Source organism: Aegilops tauschii, chromosome 6 (genome assembly GCF_002575655.3).
Source record: "Aegilops tauschii subsp. strangulata cultivar AL8/78 chromosome 6, Aet v6.0, whole genome shotgun sequence".
Taxonomy (NCBI): Eukaryota; Viridiplantae; Streptophyta; class Magnoliopsida; order Poales; family Poaceae; genus Aegilops; species Aegilops tauschii.
The window spans coordinates 450,774,917-450,796,249 of record NC_053040.3 but is presented as its reverse complement, the minus strand read 5'-3'; the positions used below and the strand labels follow the sequence as shown (position 1 = coordinate 450,796,249).

Here is a 21,333-nt window from a genome sequence, read left to right as displayed (position 1 = left end):
GAGGGCTCGGCCACAGCGGGGATGGCGGCTACGAGGTACGATCATTGACGAGAAGGGCGGGGGTAAGAAGGCAGGGGCTCACCGTGACCTGCAGGTGAGCAAAGCAGGCTTGGGGGAGAGCTCGCCGGAGCGAATCGCCGATGGAGTCCGCCGGGCCAAGGAGGAAGAAGACGGAGATGCGGGCGCTCCGTTGGTCCCCGGCTCCAGGCGCTTGGTGTAGGCGGCGTAGACGACGCCGACAGAGCGTATGGACAGGGAGGCGCGGTGCGGGGAAGAGGGTGGCCATGGCTATGGCGCGGCCATGGCGTCGACGGCGCTCTGGTGAGGTGAGTGGCTGAGACAGAGAGGGGGGGAGAGCGGGGTGGACCTGGGAGGCGAGACAGGGGAGTGGAGGTAGGTGGGGAGGAGGTCGAGGCGTCGAGGGGAGGGGTCGACCTTATCCTCTCCGGGGAGTCGCCGTCGAGGCGGTCCGGCGGGGCTCTCCTCTGTTGCGACCCCGGTCGGGGGAACAGGGTGAGAAGGCGACCGGGGGAGGGGCTGGGCCGGAGCAGCTGGGCCTGTTAGCTCGGGTGGGCCGAAGCCCAAGGGGAGGCCAGGGGCTCTGACCCTTTTCCCTTTTTTTAACTTTCGCTTTTTTAAAGCTTTTCTGTTTTAGCTATTTTAGGCCACTTAGACATTTTTGCAAAAATGTTGGTTCACCACCAATATTACCATAAGAATATGTTCCACATGATGAACATTTTAGTTTTCATGTCTGAGCATTTTGAAATTCACACATAAATTGAAATTGAATTCAACTGGAATTTGAAATGGAATATTGATTAAAGTGACTAAGCACTGTTATAGCAAAATGATTAGCTTGATCTCAGGGATTACTGTAGCATCATTACACCGGGGTGTTACAACTCTCCTCCTCTAAAAGAAATTCTCGTCCCAAGAATTAAGAGGTAGAAGGGAACAGGTCGGGGTATTCAGCCCCGACGTTATGTTCGCGTTCCCAGGTGGCTTCATCTTTAGTATGATTCGACCATTGCACCTTGAGGAACTTGGTAACCTTCTGGCGGGTTCGACGTTCAGCTTCTTCAAGAATGCGGATAGAATGCTCTTTGTATGTGAGATCATCTTGAACTTCAATCAATTTCGGATCCACTTCACGTTCCGAATCCTTGAAGCAACGACGAAGTTGCGACATGTGGAAGACGTCATGAACGTGAGAGAACTGAGGTGGCAACTTCAATTGATAAGCCACCAGTCCACGATGGGCGAGAATGCGGAAGGGACCAATGTAGCGAGGAGCTAGCTTGCCCTTGACTCCGAATCGATGGGTGCCTCTCAAAGGAGTGACACGCGGATAAGCTTGTTCACCAGGTTGATAAGTTGAACCCCAGTGTTTCCGGTCATAGTTGCTCTTCTGGCGGGACTGGGCCGCCTTGAGATTATCCCAGACAATGCGAACCTGCTCTTCAGCTTGTTGAATAATGTCTGGACCAATGAGCATCCGTTCCCTAGTTTCTGACCAATTCAGAGGGGTTCGGCACTTACGTCCATAGAGCACTTCAAAGGGTGCCATCTTCAAGCTGGCTTGATAGCTGTTGTTATAAGAGAACTTCGCATAAGGAAGAGATTCTTCCCACTTCTTGCCGAAAGAAATAACACAAGCCCGAAGCATGTCTTCAAGAATTTGGTTGACTCGCTAGACTTGGCCTTGGGATTGGGGATGATAAGCAGTGCTCCAGGTTATATGAGTTCCCATTGCCTCTTGGAAACTATCCCAGAACTTCGAAGTGAATATACTGCCGCGATCTGAACTGATCTCCTTCGGCATGCCGTGGAGTGACACAATTCGGGAGATATACAAGTTTGCTAATTGACTAGCAGTGATAGTCTCCTTGACTGGCAGAAAGTGAGCAACCTTCGAGAATTGGTCGATGACGACAAAGATAGCATCGTTACCTTTCTGAGACTTGGGAAGGCCAGTGACGAAGTCCATTTGGATCCTATCCCACTTCCATTCAGGAAGTCCAGCCGGTTTCTGATGTTCTGCTTTGACGCGACGACAAACGTCACATTCTTCTATAAATTGAGCAATGTCTTGCTTCATATTAGACCACCAGTACTTCTGACGGATGTCTAGATACATCTTGGTACTTCCCGGATGAATAGAGAGAGGGGTGTCATGCGCTTCTTTCATCACCTTGTCTGTCATAAGCTCGAACCGGGGTACTACAATGCGATCTCTGAAGTACAAGGTTCCATCTTCACCAAGTGAGAAATCTCTGGATTTCTCTAAGGCAAGATCCTTTTTCATCAAATCCACGTGAGCATCTTTGGCTTGTGCAGACTTAATTGCTTTCAAAAGAGTTGGTTCTAGGACAAGGTTATTCAGAGAACCCTGTGGAACTAGTTGAAGGTTCAGCTTGCATAGCTCTTCATAAAGGCGGGGTTGAGCTTTGTAGACCATGTGATTATTGCAATAAGACTTGCGGCTCAGGGCATCGGCCATTACATTAGCCTTGCCAGGTGTATAAGATATACTGAAGTTGTAGTCAGCAATAGCTTCCATCCATCGCTGCTGACGGAGGTTCAGATCTGGCTGAGTAAACAGGTACTTCAGACTCTGATGATCGGTGAAGATCTCGCAACGATTACCGAGAAGGTACTGTCGCCATAGCTTCAGTGCAAAGATAACCGCAGCAAGCTCGAGGTCATGAACTGGGTAGTTCTCTTCGTGGGGACGCACTTGACGTGAGGCATAAGCAATCACTCTGCGCTCTTGCATTAGGACACAGCCTAATCCTTGTCGTGAAGTGTCGCAATAGATGACAAAGTCCTTGCGAGAATCAGGGGGAGCAAGCACTGGGGCAGAAGTCAGGTTGTCCTTGAGTGCCTGGAAACTTTCCTGACACTTTTCAGTCCAATCAAACTTAACGCCTTTGTGTAGCAGATTGGTCAGTGGCTTGGCGATCTTGGAGAAGTTCTTGACAAAGCGGCGACAATAGCTGGCTAGTCCGTGAAAGCTTCTGACTTGCTTGACAGTCTTCAGAGGGGTCCAGTCAAGAATAGCCTGAACTCGCTCTGGGTTGACGGCAATACCATCCTTGGAGATGACATGACCAAGGTAGGTGACTTCAGGTAACCAGAATTCACACTTGGAATACTTGGCATAAAGTTGATGCTCTCGAAGCTTTTCCAGAACAAGACGAAGATGTTCAACATGTTCTTCTTTATTCTTTGAATATACCAGAATATCATCTAGATAGACTACGACGAACTTGTCGAGGTAATCCATGAATATGTAGTTCATCAGACGAGAGAATGTGGCTAGAGCATTGGTCAAGCCGAATGACATGACAGTGTACTCGTAAGAACCATAACGAGTGACGAAAGCGGTCTTTGGAATATCCTCTTCACGAACACGGATCTGGTGGTAACCCAACCTCAAGTCGAGTTTAGAGAATATCGATGAACCAACCAGTTGATCATACAGATCATTGATCCGAGGAAGGGGATATTTGTTCTGAATTGTAGCCTGGTTGATAGGACGGTAGTCTTGGACCAAACGGTTCGTTCTGTCCTTCTTCTTGACGAAGAGAGAAGGTGCTCCCCAAGCAGAGGAACTTGGACGAATGAAACCCTTGTGAAGAGATTTGTCAATTTCATCCTTAAGTTCAAGGAGCTCATGAGGCGGCATCTTGTAGGGTCGTTTGGCGATAGGAACGGTGCCTGGTTTCAAGTCGATGACGAACTCGACAGCCCGGGCAGGGGGTATTCCTGGAAGTTCTTCTGGAAATACGTCTTGGAAGTCGCAAACAACTAGAATCTTTTCAATTCCCTCAAGAGGTGCTGCGTTCAACGCATTCAAAGCATAAAGTCGTGCTTCAGCGTTCGAACCAGACGAGCATTCTAGCTTACTATCTCATCTGAAGGGTGCAGAAGGTGGACGGTTTTAGTGGCACAAACGATAGAAGCCGTATGTGCTTTCAACCAATCCATTCCCAGAATGAGGTCAATATTGGAAGACTTCAGAATAATGGGAGTGTTGGTGATCGTTGCAGAAATTAAAAAAAATTCTACGCATCACCAAGAACAATCTATGGAGTCTTCTAGCAACGAGAGGGAAAAGAGTGCATCTACATACCCTTGTATATCGCGCGCGGAAGCGTTCAAGAGAACGGGGTTGATGGAGTCGTACTCGTCGTGATCCAAATCACCGATGATCCTAGCGCTGAACAGACGGCACCTCCGCGTTCAACACACGTACGGAGCGAGGACGTCTCCTCCTTCTTGATCCAGCAAGGGGGGAGGAGAAGTTGATGGAGATCCAGCAGCACGACGGCGTGGTGGTGGAAGTAGCGGGATCCCGGCAGGGCTTCGCCAAGCGCAAGCGGGGAGGAAGAGGTGTCACGGGAGGGAGGGAGGCGCCAGGGCTTGGGGTGCTGCTCCCATGCGCCTCCCCACTATATATAGGGGTGGAGGGGGCTGGTTTCTTGCCCTCCAAGTCCATTGGGGCGTTGGCAAAGGTGGGGGAAAGAAATCTCATCATTTCCCTTCCCCACCGATTGTTATCCCCCTTTTTAGGGATCTTGATCTTATCCCTTCGGGATATGATCTTATTCCTTCTAAGGTGGGATCTTGGTGCGCCTTGACCAGGGGTGTGGGGCCTTTCCCCCACTACCCACGTTCATGTGGGTCCCCCCATGCAGGTGGGCCCCACTTCGGAACATTTTCCGGGGGCCAAAATAGGACTTCCCATATATAAATCTTTACCTCCGGACCATTCCAGAACTCCTCGTGACGTCCGGGATCTCATCCGGGACTCCGAACAACTTTCGGTTAACCGCATGCTAATATCTCTACAACTCTAGCGTCACCGAACCTTAAGTGTGTAGACCCTACGGGTTCGGGAGACATGCACACATGACCGAGACGACTCTCCGGTCAATAACCAACAGCGGGACCTGGATACCCATGTTGGCTCCCACATGTTCCACGATGATCTCATCGGATGAACCACGATGTCGAGGATTCAATCAATCCCGTATACAATTCCCTTTGTCAATCGGTACGTTACTTGCCCGAGATTCGATCGTCGGTATCCCAATACCTTGTTCAATCTCGTTACCGGCAAGTCACTTTACTCGTACCGTAATGCATGATCCCGTGACCAAACACTTGGTCACATTGAGCTCATTATGATGATGCATTACCGAGTGGGCCCAGAGATACCTCTCCGTCATACGGAGTGACAAATCCCAGTCTCGATTCGTGCCAACCCAACAGACACTTTCGGAGATACCCGTAGTGCACCTTTATAGCCACCCAGTTACGTTGTGACGTTTGGCACACCCAAAGCACTCCTATGGTATCCGGGAGTTGCACAATCTCATGGTCTAAGGAAATGATACTTGACATTTGGGAAAGCTCTAGCAGACGAACTACACGATCTTGTGCTATGCTTAGGATTGGGTCTTGTCCATCACATCATTCTCCTAATGATGTGATCCCGTTATCAATGACATCCAATGTCCATAGTCAGGAAACCGTAACCATCTATTGATCAACGAGCTAGTCAACTAGAGGCTCACTAGGGACATGTTGTGGTCTATGTATTCACACATGTATTACGGTTTCCGGATAACACAATTATAGCATGAACAATAGACAATTATCATGAACAAGGAAATATAATAATAACCATTTTATTATTGCCTCTAGGGCATATTTCCAACAGTCTCCCACTTGCACTAGAGTCAATAATCTAGTTCACATCGCCATGTGATTAACACTCATAGTCCACATCGCCATGTGACTACACCCAAAGAGTTTACTAGAGTCAATATCTAGTTCACATCATCATGTGATTAAGACTCAATGAGTTCTAGGGTTTGATCATGTTCTGCTAGTGAGAGAGGTTTTAGCCAACGGGTCTGCAACATTCAGATCCGTGTGTACTTCGCAAATCTCTATTTCATATTGTAGATGTTGCTACTATGCTCCACTTGGAGCTATTCCAAATGGTTGCTCCATTATACGTATCCGGTTTGCTACTCAGAGTCATCCGCCTTGGTGTTAAAGCTTGCATCGACGTAACCCTTTACGCCGAATTCTTCATCACCTCCACAATCGAGAAAACATTTCCTTATTCCCAAGGACAATTTTGACCGCTGTCCAATGATCCACTCCTGGATCATTCTTATACCCCCTTGCCAGACACGTGGCAAGGCACATCGCGGTACACAGCATGGCATATCGTATAGAGCCTATGGCTAAGGCATAGGGGACGACCTTCGTCCTTTCTCTTTCTTCTGCCGTGGTCGAGCTTTAAGTCTTAACTTCACACCTTAAAACTCAGGCAAGAACTCCTTCTTTGACTGATCCATCTTGAACTCCTTCAAGATAATGTCAAGGTATGTGTTCTGTGAAAGTCTTATCAGGCGTCTTGATCTATCTCTATAGATCTTGATACCCAATATGTAAGCAGTTTTACCAAGATCTTCCTTTGAAAAACTCCATTCAAACAACCCTTTTTGTTTTCCAGAAATTCTACATCATTTCCGATCAACAATATGTCATCCACATATACTTATCAGAAATGTTGTAGTGCTCCCACTCACTTTCTTGTAAATACAAGTTTCTTGCAAACTTTGTATAAACCCAAAAACTTTGATCACCTCATCAAAGCGTATGTTCCAACTCCGAGATGCTTGCTCCAGTCCATAGAGGGATAGCTGGAGCTTGCATACCTTTTAGCATCCTTAGGATCGACAAAAACTTTCTAGTTGTATCACATACAGCCTGGTTGTATCACATACAGCCTTTCCTCACGGAAACCGTCAAGGAAACTTTTGTTTTGACATCCATCTGCCAGATTTCGTAAATGAAAAATTAGCAACTGCTAACATAATTCTAACAGACTTTAGCATCGCTATGATTGAGAGAGTCTCATCACAGTCAACTCCTTGAACTTGTCGGAAACTTCTTTGAGACAAGTCGAGCTTCATAAATGGTGACATTACCATCAGCGTCTGTCTTCTTCTTAAAGATCCATTTATTCTTAATGGCTTGCCGATCATTGGGCAAGTCCACCAAAGTCCATACTTTGTTCTCATACATGGATCCTATCTCGGATTTCATGGCTCCTAGCCATTTGTTGGAATCTGGGCCCACCATCGCTTCTCCATAGCTCATAGGTTCATCATTGTCCAACAACATGACCTTTAAGACAGGGTGACCACTCAGAAGTTGTATACACCCTTGTCGACCTATGAGGTTTGATAGTAACTTGATCTGAAGCTCCATGATCATCATCATTAGCTTTCTCTTCAACTGAGGCAAGTGCCACAGAAACATCTTTCTGTGCTACGCTACTCTCTGATTGAAGTGAAGGTTCAACAACCTCATCAAGTTCTATCTTCCTCCCACTCAATTCTTTCGAGAGAAACTCTTTCTCGACAAAGGACCTGTTCATAGCGACAAACAATTTGCCCTCAGATCTGAGATAGAAGGTATACCCAATCTTCTTGTTTGGGTATTCTATGAAGACACAATTTTCCGCTTTGGGTTCGAGCTTTTCTGGCCGAAGCCTATCGACATAAGCATCGTAGCCCCAAACCTTAAGAAACAACAACTTAGGTTTCTTGCCAAACCATAGTTCATACAGTGTCGTCTCCACGGACTTAGATGGTGCCCTATTTAAAGTGAATGTAGCTGTCTCTAATGCATAACCCCAAAACGATAGCGGTAGATCGGTAAGAGATATCATAGATCGCACCATAACCAATAGGGTGCGGCTACGACGCTCGGACACACCATTACGCTATGGTGTTCCATGTGGCGTCAACTGTGAAACGACTTCACCTTGTCTTTAGTGATTGCCAAACTCACAACTCAGATACTTTTCCCTTGATCAGATCGCAGGAACTTGATCTTCTTGGTATGATGATTCTCAACTTCACTCTGAAATTGCTTGAACTTTTCAAACATTTCAGACTTATGCTTCATTAAGTAAATATACCCATATCTACTCAATTCATTGGTGAAGGTGAGAAAATAACGATATCCACCGCACGCGTCAACACTCATCGGATCGCACACATCAGCATGTATGATTTCCAACAAGTCACTTGCCCGTTCCATTGTTTCAGAAAACGGGGTTTTAGTCATCTTGCCAATGAGGCATGGCTCGCATGTGTCAAGTGATTCAAAATCAAGTTACTCCAAAACTCCATCGGCATGGAGGTTCTTCATGCGCTTTACACCAATATGACCTTAAGCGGCAGTGCCACAAAAGTGGTACTATCATTATCAATTCTACATCTTTTGGCATCAATGTTATGAACATGTGTATCACCACGATCGAGATTCAATAAAGGAAATATAATAATAACCATTTTATTATTGCCTCTAGGGCATATTTCCAACAGGGAGAGGCATGGAACTCTAATCCGTCGATCTCAATGACGACGTTGTGGCTAACCATGGTGGTTCGACATTGGCCCGCGGGGGTGTTTACCACTAATGGAATGTGCATCTCTTCGTATTTAATGCCATGCCTAATGCAAAATCTTCTGATATGAAAGAATGCAATGCTCCTGTATCGAATAAAACAGCAGCTGGTACTGAATTAACAAGGAGAGTACCCGTCACAGTAGCAGGCTGGTCTTGAGCTTCATTCAGATCAATGTTGTTAGCCTGCCCACGACCATAAGGTCGGGCATTGTTGTTGCGGGGATGATTGTTACGACGACCCGTAGCAGGAAGAGTCCGTTGGTTCTGATTCTGAGGACATTTCCTGGAGCGGTGACCTGGAAGGCCACACTTGAAGCATAGACCATCATTGGGGTTGGGATCAGGAGCTTGGGGTGGTACAACTCGAAGAGGCTGCCTCTGCGTTGGAGAAGGTAGACAAGGCGCAGCATAGGACTGTCTTGGTGCAGGTGCAGTTGGACGATACATGCTGTGGGGAATCCATATCCGATGCTTCTGTGCTGACGGGCCCAAAGATGAGCCAGCGTCATGGCTGTGCCTGAGGGATCCCTGGTGTTCCTGAAGACCAGTCTCAACCTGAATAGCCTTGTTCACCAAGGTGGCAAAGTCGCCAAAGTCATGAACGAGCAGTGCTAGCTTGATATCAGGGTGAAGTCCATCATGAAACTTCTCTTGCTTACAAGCATCAGTTGCAATGTCTTCTTCAGCATAACGAGACAAGTCCAAGAATTCCCGCTGATAAGCATCTACAGACTTGTTGCCTTGGGTGAGGTTGCGGAACTCTCGCTTCTTCTTGTCCATGATTCCCTGAGGAATGAAGCGGGCACGGAAAGCGGCTTGGAAATCCGGCCAAGTGATGACCGTTCCAGCAGGTAGTGTACGCCTGTGGCTGTCCCACCATTGAGCAGCAGGACCCTTGAGGAAGAAGGATGCGAAGGTGACATAGCTGGCAGGGGCAACACTAGAAGACTCCATTTCATATGTGATGTCGCGGAGCCAGTCATCAGCGTCAAGGGGTTGAGTTAGCTGCGGTAGATAGTTGGGTTGAGGCGCATGAAGTCCTGCAGAGTTACTGGGGTTGGCTGTTGATTCATGTTCGGACGAGGAAACTGAGCCATCATTCCTTCCATGAACTGGCGGTTCAGCTCAAACTGTTGCATCATTCCAGCAAAGAATTCGGGCGGTGGTGGATCGTTGGCACCCCGGCCACGACCAGCAGGTCTAACCATCCTGCTAACATGTAACAAGGGTAGTTCAGCATTGAGCATTTGCAAAGACAAGGATCATTCATGATGAAACAAGCATAATGGAAGAGGTACGATGGATACCACTTAGTAGCCAACACGACAGTGTGTGCACTACTCAAAATACTATTCTAAGGAATAGCTATGGCTTATCCAACTTTGGGGTGAATGTGGTCACGGGATCCTAATGTTAGAGTTAGTAAAATCGTTTAACCCGAATGGAAGAGAGATTAGAGTCCCAGAGTACAGATGAGGAATAAAAGATCCTAATACCACCCATATGGCGACGTGGGCCCGTAAGCCACACAACCAAGTTAGTAAAACAGTTTTTCAGTGACTCGGCTCAACTTCGGCCAAGGAGTTGGAAAGGGGGCTACCTACAGGCAGTCGGCTCTGATACCAACTTGTGACGCCCTCGATTCAATCATACACTAATCATACATGCAAATGTGTACGATCAAGATCAAGGACTCACGGGAAGATATCACAACACAAATCTAGACACAAATTAAAATAATACAAGCTTTATATTACAAGCCAGGGGCCTCGAGGGCTCGAATACATAAGCTCGAATACACAAGAGTCAGCGGAAGCAACAATATCTGAGTACAGACATGAGTTAGACAAGTTTGCCTTAAGAAGGCTAGCACAAAAGCAACACGATCGAAGAGGCAGGGCCTCCTGCCTGGGAGCCTCCTAACTACTCCTGGTCGTCGGCGGTCTCCATGTAGTAGTAGGCATCGATGGTGGCATCTGGCTCCTGGGCTCCGACATCTGGTTGCATCAACCGGAAAGGAGAAGAAGGGGGAGCAAAGCAACCGTGAGTACTCATCCAAAGTACTCGCAAGCAAAGATCTACACTACATATGCAACGTTATCAAAGGAAGGCTGTATATGTGGACTGGGCTGCAGAAATGCCAGAATAGAGAGAAGGCCTAGTCCGATCAAAGACTAGCATCTTCTGGAAACCACCATCTTCCAGCAACAGGACGGAGTAGAGTAGCATAAAGCAAAGTAGTAGTAGTGTTATCAACCTCGGCCAGAGATCCTTTCTCGACTCCCTGCGAGAAAGCAATCCTAGAGCCATACTATCCAGTTATCATCACAATCCATTTCTCATCACAAGTATCCAGTTCTAGTTGTATCGATCGGGATACAAATCCAAGTGTCCGTTACCGTAGGACAGGCTATCGATAGATGTTTTCTTCCCTGCAGGGGTGCACCAACTTACCCACCACGCTCGATTAACTCTGGCCGGACACACTTTCCTGGGTCATGCCCGGCCTCGGCCAAACAATACGCCGCAACCCGACCTAGGCTTAATAGAGAGGTCAGCACGCCGGACTAAACCTATGCCCCCAGGGGTCATGGGCCATCACCCCGGGAACTCCTGCACGTTGCGAGGGCGGCCGGTGAGCAGACCTAGCTACCTCCTTCAACAAGGCAGGCGCTTACTCAGTCCAACCCGGCGCGCGCCGCTCAGTCGCTGACGTCTATTAAGCTTCGGCTGATGCATACGACGCAGAACGCCCATACTATGCCCACGTGATGGTTAGTGCTATCAGGCCAGAGGCCCCTCGGATCAAATATCCAAATCGTAGTGGATTAGGAGCACGCGGTAACAAGCAGAGACTCACGAAAGATGTGACCCCGTTGCCCCGTCTCGAGGACTTGCGGCAAGGGCTAGGAATGTACGCCCACGCCTCGTAATTATCTCGCGGGCACCCTCCAGGTCAACCCGACTCCACATCACTCGCAATTAAGCTCGCGCGGGTACCCCTCAGGGCCGACCCGTCTTTCCAAGTAACAGTGGTAAAGTCCAAGTATCCGTGTGTCCAAACATCAAGGGGAAAACCCGAGGAATCACCCCCGGTGAATTCCACTAGATGCAATCATCAAGGTGAACGTAAGAGGAATCACCCCCGAGGTTCACACTTGAGGGGTTGCACGACAGAGTCGTATCGGAAGTGGTTAAGGCGGAATCACCCTCGATGACCACGACCGAATACCTACACTACAGTGTTAACATCAGAAGTGCTGTAGAGGTCTCACCCTCGGCACTCTATAGTAACCCAGTAGTGTCGAGCAACTAAGGGGAATGTGATGTGCGGTGTCGGGGCCTGGTCTTCGATCTCGTTGATCGGGTCTTCGATGATGAAGCAGGGGCAACAAGGACAAGGTGGGGGTTACTGATGGATCACTAACCAACCTATACTAAGCAGTTTAGGATAAGCAGGTAAGGTACAATAAGCAGGTTACCAAAAGCAGGCTATGCATCAGAATAGGAGCAAACAATAACAGTAGCAAAATCTAATTCAAGCATGAGAGAATGGAATGGGCTAAATCGAGATGATCAAAAGGGGGGGCTTGCCTGGTTGGTCTGGCAAGGAGGGGGTCGTCGGTGACGTAGTCGATCACAGCGGCATCGGCAGCCGCCACGGGGTCTACCGAAGAGAAGAGGGGGAGAAACAGTAAATACATAGCAAGCAAGTGCATAACAGGACAACATGCATAGCTAGACGTGTTCTAACGCGGTCCTAGACATTATAGGTGAAGGGGGAATTCAACCCGGAAGGAGTTCCCGGTTCCGGACATGTGTCAGAAAGATGACCGGAGGGGGAAAGTTCCATGTTCAGATAGTTAGAGGCATCTGACATGTATGTAGGTAGTGTATTCGGGTTCGGCTCGTTTTTCTGATCAACTTTCATATAGAAAACTTTTTCATCTGACTTACGGATTATTTTAAATTAATTTTCAAAGTTTTAAAAGATTTTCTATTATTATTATCATTCAAATTAATTCAGAAAAAGGAAATTGACGTCAGCATGGCGTCATCAATGTATCAGCGGTCAACAGACCAGCTGATCAGTCAACAGGGCCCACGCGGGGCCCACTGGCAGTGATTGGGCAATGCCCAGCCAAACATTGAATGGGTCAACAGGGCCGTGGGGCCCAGTGGCAGCGACACCGGGGTGGGGCCCAGAGGCGCCCACGTCAGCACGGCGATGGAAGTCGCGCCGGCGACCAAAACGCACGGCGGCGCGCACAGGAGGCCGCCGGATTTTTGCTACGGTGGCTCAAATCGGACGCGGCTAGGCTCGTTCGGCTGCGGTCAATCTCGCGCATCCAACGCCGGTGGTCGCGGGGGCTAGAGTTGACCGGAGCAGGGCGCAGCATCGACGATAGCGGCGGCCGAAACTCAGCTCGATGCGGGTCAGCAACGGCAGCTCGTTTGCGGACAAACTAAACGGCCAAGGGACCTCTACATGCGCGTGCGACGGCGATGGACTACTGCGCATGGCCATTTGGTCACCGGGAGGTGGCCGGCGACGAGCGTCCATGGCGGAGGGCTCGGCCACAGCGGGGATGGCGGCTACGAGGTACGATCGTCGACGAGAAGGGCGGGGGTAAGAAGGCAGGGGCTCACCGTGACCTGCAGGTGAGCAAAGCAGGCTTGGGGGAGAGCTCGCCGGAGCGAATCGCCGACGGAGTCCGCCGGGCCAAGGAGGAAGAAGACGGCGATGCGGGCGCTCCGTTGGTCCCCGGCTCCAGGCGCTTGGCATAGGCGGCGTAGACGACGCCGACAGAGCGTATGGACAGGGAGGCACGGTGCGGGAAGAGGGTGGCCGTGGCTATGGCGCGGCCATGGTGTCGACGGCGCTCGGGTGAGGTGAGTGGCCGAGACAGAGAGGGGGGAGAGCGGGGTGGACCTGGGAGGCGAGACAGGGGAGTGGACGTAGGTGGGGAGGAGGTCGAGGCGTCGAGGGGAGGGGTCGACCTTATCCTCTCCGGGGAGTCGCCGTCGAGGCGGTCCAGCGGGGCTCGCCCCTGTTGCGACCTCGGTCGGGGGAACAGGGTGAGAAGGCGACCGGGGGAGGGGCTGGGCCAGACCAGCTGGGCCTGTTAGCTCTGGTGGGCCGAAGCCCAAGGGGAGGCCAGGGGCTCTGGCCCTTTTCCCTTTTTTTTAACTTTTGCTTTTTTTTAAAGCTTTTCTGTTTTAGCTATTTTAGGCCACATAGACATTTTGCAAAAATGTTGGTTCACCACCAATATTACCAAAAGAATATGTTCCACATGATGAACATTTTAGTTTTCATGTGTGAGCATTTTGAAATTCACACATAAATTAAAATTGAATTCAACTGGAATTTGAAATGGAATATTGGTTAATGTGACTAAGCACTGTTATAGCAAAATGATTAGCTTGATCTCAGGGATTACTGTAGCATCATTACACCGGGGTGTTACAAAACATAATCCATATAACCGCACCGTATGGACGGGCGCGGCGTGCCGCCGCGCGGGGATAAGCTAGTAACTCTTCTATATATTGCAAGAAGACCGTGCTAGTTAGTGTTTTCTTTAGTTAAACGCTAACTTATAACCAATATAAATTGCTTTGAAAAAAAAGTAAATTTGAAAACAGGATCATCAATTTTTAGAAAAATTTCATAAAAATTTTAGAAAGAGTTCACGGAGTTTGAAAAGAGTTCATCGAATTTGAAAAAGAGTTCATCAATTTCGAAAATAGTTCATCGATTTCAAAAAAAGTACACCGAATTTGAAAAAAGTTCATCGATTTTGAAAGACTTCATGGATTTTGAAAAGAGTTCATCGATTTTGAAAAAAAGTTCATTGATTCCGAAAATAGTTCATCCATTTGGAAAAAAAATTCACCGAGTTTGAAAAAAAGTTCATGGATTTTGAAAAGAGTTCATCGAATTTGAACCAAACAAAACCATTTCAAATTAAAAAGAAAAAAAGAAAAAAGAAAAAGCAAAATAAAACTATTCCGAATAGAAAAGAAAGATGGAAAAATGAAAAAGGAAATTAAAAAAGAAATAGAAAAAATGAAAAGACGTAAGAAGTAAAGAACGAAGAAGCAATAGATGAGCAGTTAGGAGCGAGAAGGTGGGGTGGTTATTTCATCGCGCGAATGACCCGCAAGTCGATGGATCGAAACATACTGAACGCGTGCTTGTTTTTTGTTGTGCCAAATAGGGATTGCCCTCGCGCTTTAAGCGCCAAATAGAGTTGGCGGAGGGATTGTACCAGATATCAACAATAGTTTTTTAAATTCTCCCTAGCATACATACTAGTAATACCCGCGTGAAACATTGTATTAAAATCTTGTATGCGATGATGAAAAAGCATATGTGCTATTTCGTTGACTAATTTGTTGATTATTACTTGTTTGTTTCATTTTTTGCATTACTGTGTATGTATGAATATCAAGTTGTTTTGAGAAAAGCTTTACTGCATGAATTAGTTGATACATTTTACAAAAAGGAGATACATTTTGATATTGCGTGCCAAACTTGAATCCCTCGTGCTCTTTGGTAATTCATATCATCATTGTACGACCACCTGTTGGATTGGTGCCAGTGATGAAATGATGAGCCCGCGCGGCGACACGCCGCGCCCGTCGATCAGTCGCGACTATGTAGACCGTAGTCCAGGCAATAGAGTAATAAATAATTCATGAAGGCAACTGTGAATAGTCAATGTGCCGGATAACATTTAAACATGTACACGAAGAATTCATGTTTTCACGAAACAAGTTAAGGAGTTCAAGCACCAAGATATCAACATAGTGATGTATTGTCGATGTGTCATACATCGATTCAAAAGATATCTCAGTTTCAAATCCAAAAGAAAGAAAGCTATATAACAACTATTTTGACCTTATTCAATGGTAATTATCATGCATACTTAAAGAAAGTTATAACAACTATTTCGACCTTATTCAATGGTAAGTATCTGTCGGATCTCGGGTTCCGGCAAAACCCTTAAGGTTCGAACACTGGGGTGCACGCCAAGATTTCCTCCCTACCGATCTACGCCCTAGCTCTCTAAGATCTCGCGGACGAACTCGACAACGCTCGCAACATAGAAAGACACAAGATTTCTACTGGTTCGGGCCACCGTTGTCGTGTAATACCCTACTCCAGTGTGGTGGTGGTGGATTGCCTCTTGGGCTGATGATGAGCAGTACAAGGGGAAAAACAGCCTCCTGAGGTTGAGGTGTTCTTGTGCTTGGTGAACTTGTGTGGGTGAGGGTTCGATGCCTCCTGCGGTGGTGGCTAGCTCTACTTATATAGGCCCTGGTCCTCTCCCCAAATATCTAGCGGGAAGGGAGCCAACAACGGCCAATTTGAAAGGGGACAACCAGTACAGCTTATCCTAACAAAAGTGGTCTTCGCCTGCAAAAGGCTCTGGTGGTGACGTCGCCTTGGGCTCCATGGTGACCTCCGTCTTGCCGTCCTTCGGGTCCTGGTCTCATTGCACCGATATGGAAACCTTTGCTTGATACCTCAGTACTCCGCGCCTGCGCCTGCCTCCTTAGCACCAAAGAGGAAACAAGGATGCTATGCGCGCTGGCACCCGCCTGGCGCTTGCATGGTGTCGATCGTCATGGCTCACGTCACGAGACCCTCGCGAGGTTTGCCGTGTGGAGGGCACTCTCGCGATCCACTTCGAGTACGACGGCGCCTCCACGCTGTTCTTCAAGGTCTTCGACGCAGAGGGTCGCTACTTGGAGTGCTGCCCCGAGGGGGAGTGCCAGGATGAGGCGTGCCCCGCTCGCGGCCACTCCAGCAGTAGCGACTCTTGGGAGTCCAGCGGCTCTCCCGAGCTCTACGAGACTCCGGAGACAAGCGACGACAACTACGTGCCCCCGAGCTCTCGTCGTACCCGGAGCAGGGCTGCAACGTCCGGCCGCCGCCGCCGCTGATCTGGATGGGGCTGGCACCGGCCTCCCGCGGCCCACTGTTGATGATGGCATCGGCCACGGGGGTATGTAGATAGGATTCTCCTAGATTCTTGTCTTTTGTTCCCTGTGAGGAATCAAGTACCCCGTGGGGGCGTGTAAAGAGTTTGCAATGTCTTTGTTGGCATTATCTTGATTATGGAAGCTTTGTGGGCGCAAGTCCTGTTTAGGCTCGGTCCCCCCTTTCCAGTCTCGTGACAGATTGTCGCTCTACGCTGACAGGTCCCGGTCCCCCGGCAAGCTTCAGTCGTCGCTGGTATGCCAGGTCGCGTGCCGTGGTCAAGGCCAGGAGGTGAGCGGCCCGAGGTCCAGTAAGAGCCCCTGAGACGCGATGCTCGGGAGGTCCCCTTTAGCTCTCAAGCAGCCGTGGTAAGATAAGAAAGGGAGACGAAGTTGCCGCAACAGGGCCGCAGCGAGCGTGTCCTTTAGGTTCCAATGATTAGTCGATATGAGCTCGCGACTTATCTTTGGCGGTCCGGGGTCGACTCCTCGTGATGCACCATGCCCGTGCGCAAACATCCGCAGCGTAGCTAGGTCGGGCCCATACGAGTCTCCCCCCTTTCCCATGCTCTCCTTTGTGCTCTACGTCCTCAGGTCCCGGCCCTCGAGCGAGCTCAGCCGCCGCTGGTATGCCAGGTCACGTGCCGTGGTCAAGGCCAGGGGGTGAGGGCTGGAGAGCCGGTAAGAGCTCCTGAGTTGCGATGCTCAGGAGCCCCCCTTTTAACGTGCAAGCGGATTACACGGGAGAAGTGGGAGCTCGTGATGCCGCCCGGTGTTATCCTCGTGAGATTCCTGCGAGCCAGCACAAGGAAGAACGCGATCTGCCGTTATGGTTGCCAGCCTGCCACCGGTTGCTCCGTGATGGAGTGAAGGCACTGAGGGCCTGCTGAGGTGACGTGCGCGCGGCGTGCCGCGAGCCAGAGCTCGACCGCTCAGGTTTATCGGTGTGGTAGGGACGGACCCGTGCACCAGCGTCGTGCCGGCGTGAGGAGGCCCCGTGGGAGGTGACGATCGCACAAGTAGTAATCATAGGCAGATTAAGCATGAAAGCAGCAGGCTTAAGTAAATGCAAGAGAGATACACGCCACTGGGTCAGGCCCGAGCGGCTTGGGGATGATGCAGCCCGAGGGGCGCTCCCAACAAGGTAAGCTAAAGACATAAAAAGGGATACATGCCACAGGGACAGACCCACGTGGCCTGGGAATGATGCAGCCCGAGGGGCGCTCCCAGCTAAATGAATTTGGAAAATGTCACCTGGTTCTGTTGACGAAGGAGAGTTGGGGCAGCCGAAGGTACGCGGCGAAGGGGTTGCTCCTCACGAGCCACCGGGGCCCTGAGCCTCAGGAGGCTCTGGGGGCTCAGGTGGTTCCTTGAGGACTGTCTCCGTCTCTGTCAGGACGGCGTGGTGCCTGGCCTCCTGAGCCGCTAGGATGCACCGCAAGTCGCGCTGGAAGGCGGATGACATGCTCGGCAGGCCAAAGGGCATGCGAACATAGCTGTGCGGTGGGCCCTCGCAGCGTCCCACGTGCGAAGGCCAGAAGAGCTCCTGAGAAGCGGCCCTGTTGAGCCCTGGGACGTCGATGCAGACGCGCATCCCGGCATCCTCGCCTGGATGGGAAGTTGTGCCTCGTGAGCGGCGGTCGCCGTGCATGGCCCTTGCGTCTTGTAATTCTTGGGTGGTCTTGATGATGAAATCCTGAACGATGGGCGATCCTTGCCCTGTGCCTTCCTGAGGGAAACGTGCCACGAAGCACGCCTCCAAGTAGTGCCCGAGCGCCTCCCTCGGGATGTTGGCAAGGTCTGAGGCCCTCCAGAAGAGAGCCCTCGAGCCCTGCCCGAGGAGGGCGCCGGGCACGCCTTCCTATGCGATGGAGGGAGGCGCCCCTGGCATGGGCGCTGATCCTGACGAGGCTCCTACTGCGATGCCACCCTCCTGAGGTCCTGCTTGGCACAGCTGTTTCTTCTTCTTGGGGATGGCCTCAGGAGGGCCCTCGCCCTTGCTGTCGGGGTCGTCGATTGCTGCAGCTTGGAAGGCACGCTCGAGGGAGCACACCGCGTCTCTTTCTTCGCACGGGACTGTGATGATTCCCCTGCTTCCCAGCATCTTGAGGACATTGTAGCCGTGATGAGTCACCGCCATGAACTTGGCCAGGGCTGGATACCCAAGGATGGCGTTGTATGGCAGACGGATGTGCGCGACATCAAAGTCGATGAGTTCGGTGCGGTAGTTCTTGCGTTCTCCGAAGGTGACAGGGAGGCGGACCTGCCCTATCGGTGTGGTAGACCCATCGATCACTCCTGAGAAAGGCTTGGTAGGCTGAAGCTGGTCATAAGGCACTTGAAGGTTGTCGAACGTGTCAACGGACAGGATGTTGAGCCCTGCGCCACCGTCGATGGGGGTCTTGGTAACTTGCACGTTGTTGATGACTGGGGAACAAAGCAACGGGAGGGCGCCAGCGGTAGCCACGCACTTGAGCTGGTCTGCTGAATTGAACGTGATGGGGCACTGGGACCATCTGAGCGGGCGTGTGGCCTCGAGCTTGGGGAGGACTGCATTCACTTCACGGGCAAACTGCTTGAAGATACGCTGCGAGGCTGGGGCCTGTGCTCCGCCCAGGATGCAAGCGATAGCACGCGGCTCCTGGAAGCCCCCAGCCCCCTCGTCTTGATGGTGGTCGTCATTCCTTCTTGGTGGTCGTGGCAGCGGAGGGAGTCCAGTGTTGCCTTGAGGACGATCCTCACGAGGCTGATCCCTCCAGGCGCCCTCGCGAGGCTGATCCTGCCAGCGGTCCTTGCGAGGCCGGTCGCGCCACTCTTGGCGCGGGCCACGGTCGTCCCAGCGTCCGCCACCACGTCCTCCTCCTCGGCCGTAGCCTCGGTCGCCGCGCTCGAGGCGTCGACCGAAGCGTCCCTCGTGAATGGCCCTGAGCTCTTGACAGTCACTGGTGTTGTGGGTATTCAGGTTGTGGAAGGCGCAGAACGGACGGCTTCCCTTGGACGACTCTGGTTGGTCCCTGCCTCGCTTGGTGTCTGGTTCCGCTGCGAGCACGACTGCTCCCTTGCGCTTCACATCCTTGGCCTTGGCTTTCTTCTCCTCCGGGTCTGCAGCTGGGAGCTCAAGGAGGGAGAGGCGCCCCTCCTCAGCTCTTGCGCACTTGGTCGTCAGGTTGAACAGCTCCAGGGACGTGCACAGCTCCTCGTGTATAGCGAGATCTTCCTTCATCTTGACGTCGCGGACGCCATCAGAGAACGCTGAGATGATGGCCTCATCCGTCACCTTGGGGATCTTGAGGCGGACGTTGTTGAAGCACTGGATGTACTTCTGGAGGGTCTCTCCTGGTTGCTGCCTGACGCGACGCAGGTCACCCGCGGCCGGCGGGCGGTCGCGAGTGCCCTGGAAGTTGGTGACGAAGTGGTCGCGCATCTTGTCCCAGGAGGAGATCGAGCCCGGTGGCAGGTTCAGGAGCCAGGAGCAGGCGCCATCCTTGAGAGCCATGGGAAACCAGTTCTCCATGACTTTCTCATTGCCGTTGGCCGCTTCGATGCTTAGCTCATAGAGCTGCAGGAACTTCGCGGGGTCGGGGGTGCCGTCGTAGCGAGGAGGCAGATCTGGCTTGAACTTGCCCGTCCAGGCGACGCTACGCAGCTCGGGAGTGAAAGCGCGGCAGCCGGCTGTGGTCACCGGGGCCCGCCTTGGGGGTGGAGCTTGGTCTTGATGCGGTCCGTGCCCTACCACTACAGGTGGCGCGCGGTCTTGCCGCAGCAGCCGGTCCTGGCGCGGTGGTGCGAGGAGCGGCAGAGCGTTTTCTTGCGGCGGAGGGACTTCTTGACATCTTCTCTCTTCACGCGCAGGCGCTGGGCGCGGTGGGTCGCGTCGTGGAGCGGCGCGTCTTGGCGCCCAGGCGCCATCTTGATGCAGGGGTGGTGGAGGCGCTCCGTGAGCCACGTCGCCCGTGGCTGGCGGAGGGCGAGGCAGAAAGAGGGACGGCGCCGGGGAGCCCCCTGCGGCGCGGACGACCTCGGCGATCTGGTCGAGCTAGTCCTCGCAGAGGTCGTCGACCGGGCGGTAGCGCAAGAGCTCGTTCGCCATGAGGAGCGCGGCCCGCGCGTCCATGGGAGCGCGACGTGCATGGGACGAGGAACCGCCCGGGGTCAGCGATGGAGTGGCGGTGCGGCCGTCCCGCAGCACCGAGGGGTGCAGCAAGGATGTTTGCTGCTCGTTCCCAGCCGGGCCGGTGGCGGCGTTGGTGGCAGGCGACGGGGAACGACGAGGTGGCCCGCCGACGGGAGCCGTCTGAGCCACGCGGGCGGCGAGGGCAGCCCGGCGCTCAGCTCGAGCGCGGCGAGCGTCCGCCATGAAGACGACGGAGCAATAGGGTGAGGAGCGATGGAAGGAAGCCTCGGCGCACCCCTACCTGGCGCGCCAAATGTCGGATCTTGGGTTCCGGCAAAACCCTTAAGGTTCGAACACTGGGGTGCGCGCGAAGATTTCCTCCCTACCGATCTACTCCCTAGCTCTCTAAGATCTCGCGGACGAACTCGACGACGCTCGCAACACAGAAAGACAAAAGATTTATACTGGTTTGGTCCACGGTTGTGCTGTAATACCCTACTCCAGTGTGGTGGTGGTGGATTGCCTCTTGGGCTGATGATGAACAGTACAAGGGGAAAAACAGCCTCCTGAGGTTGAGGTGTTCTTGTGCTTGGCGAACTTGTGTGGGTGAGGGTTCGATGCCTCCTACGGTGGTGGCTAGCTCTACTTATATAGGCCCTGGTCCTCTCCCCAAATATCGAGTGGGAAGGGAGCCAACAACCGCCAATTTGAAAGGGGAC

The 21,333-nt window shown here is 51.4% G+C and overlaps 1 protein-coding gene across 1 annotated transcript; it reads right to left on the bottom strand.

Moving 5' to 3' along the window:
* Positions 1-940: 940 nt before the first annotated feature.
* LOC141026167 (uncharacterized) lies at positions 941-1,498 on the bottom strand. Its single transcript, XM_073502150.1, has one exon. It carries the CDS (start codon positions 1,496-1,498, stop codon positions 941-943), a length of 558 nt encoding a protein of 185 aa, XP_073358251.1.
* Positions 1,499-21,333: the final 19,835 nt, after the last annotated feature.

Coding starts and splice junctions, on each gene's coding strand:
- LOC141026167 (XM_073502150.1), bottom strand. CDS start 1,498: ATGCTCATTGGTCCAGACATTATTCAACAAGCTGAAGAGCAGGTTCGC.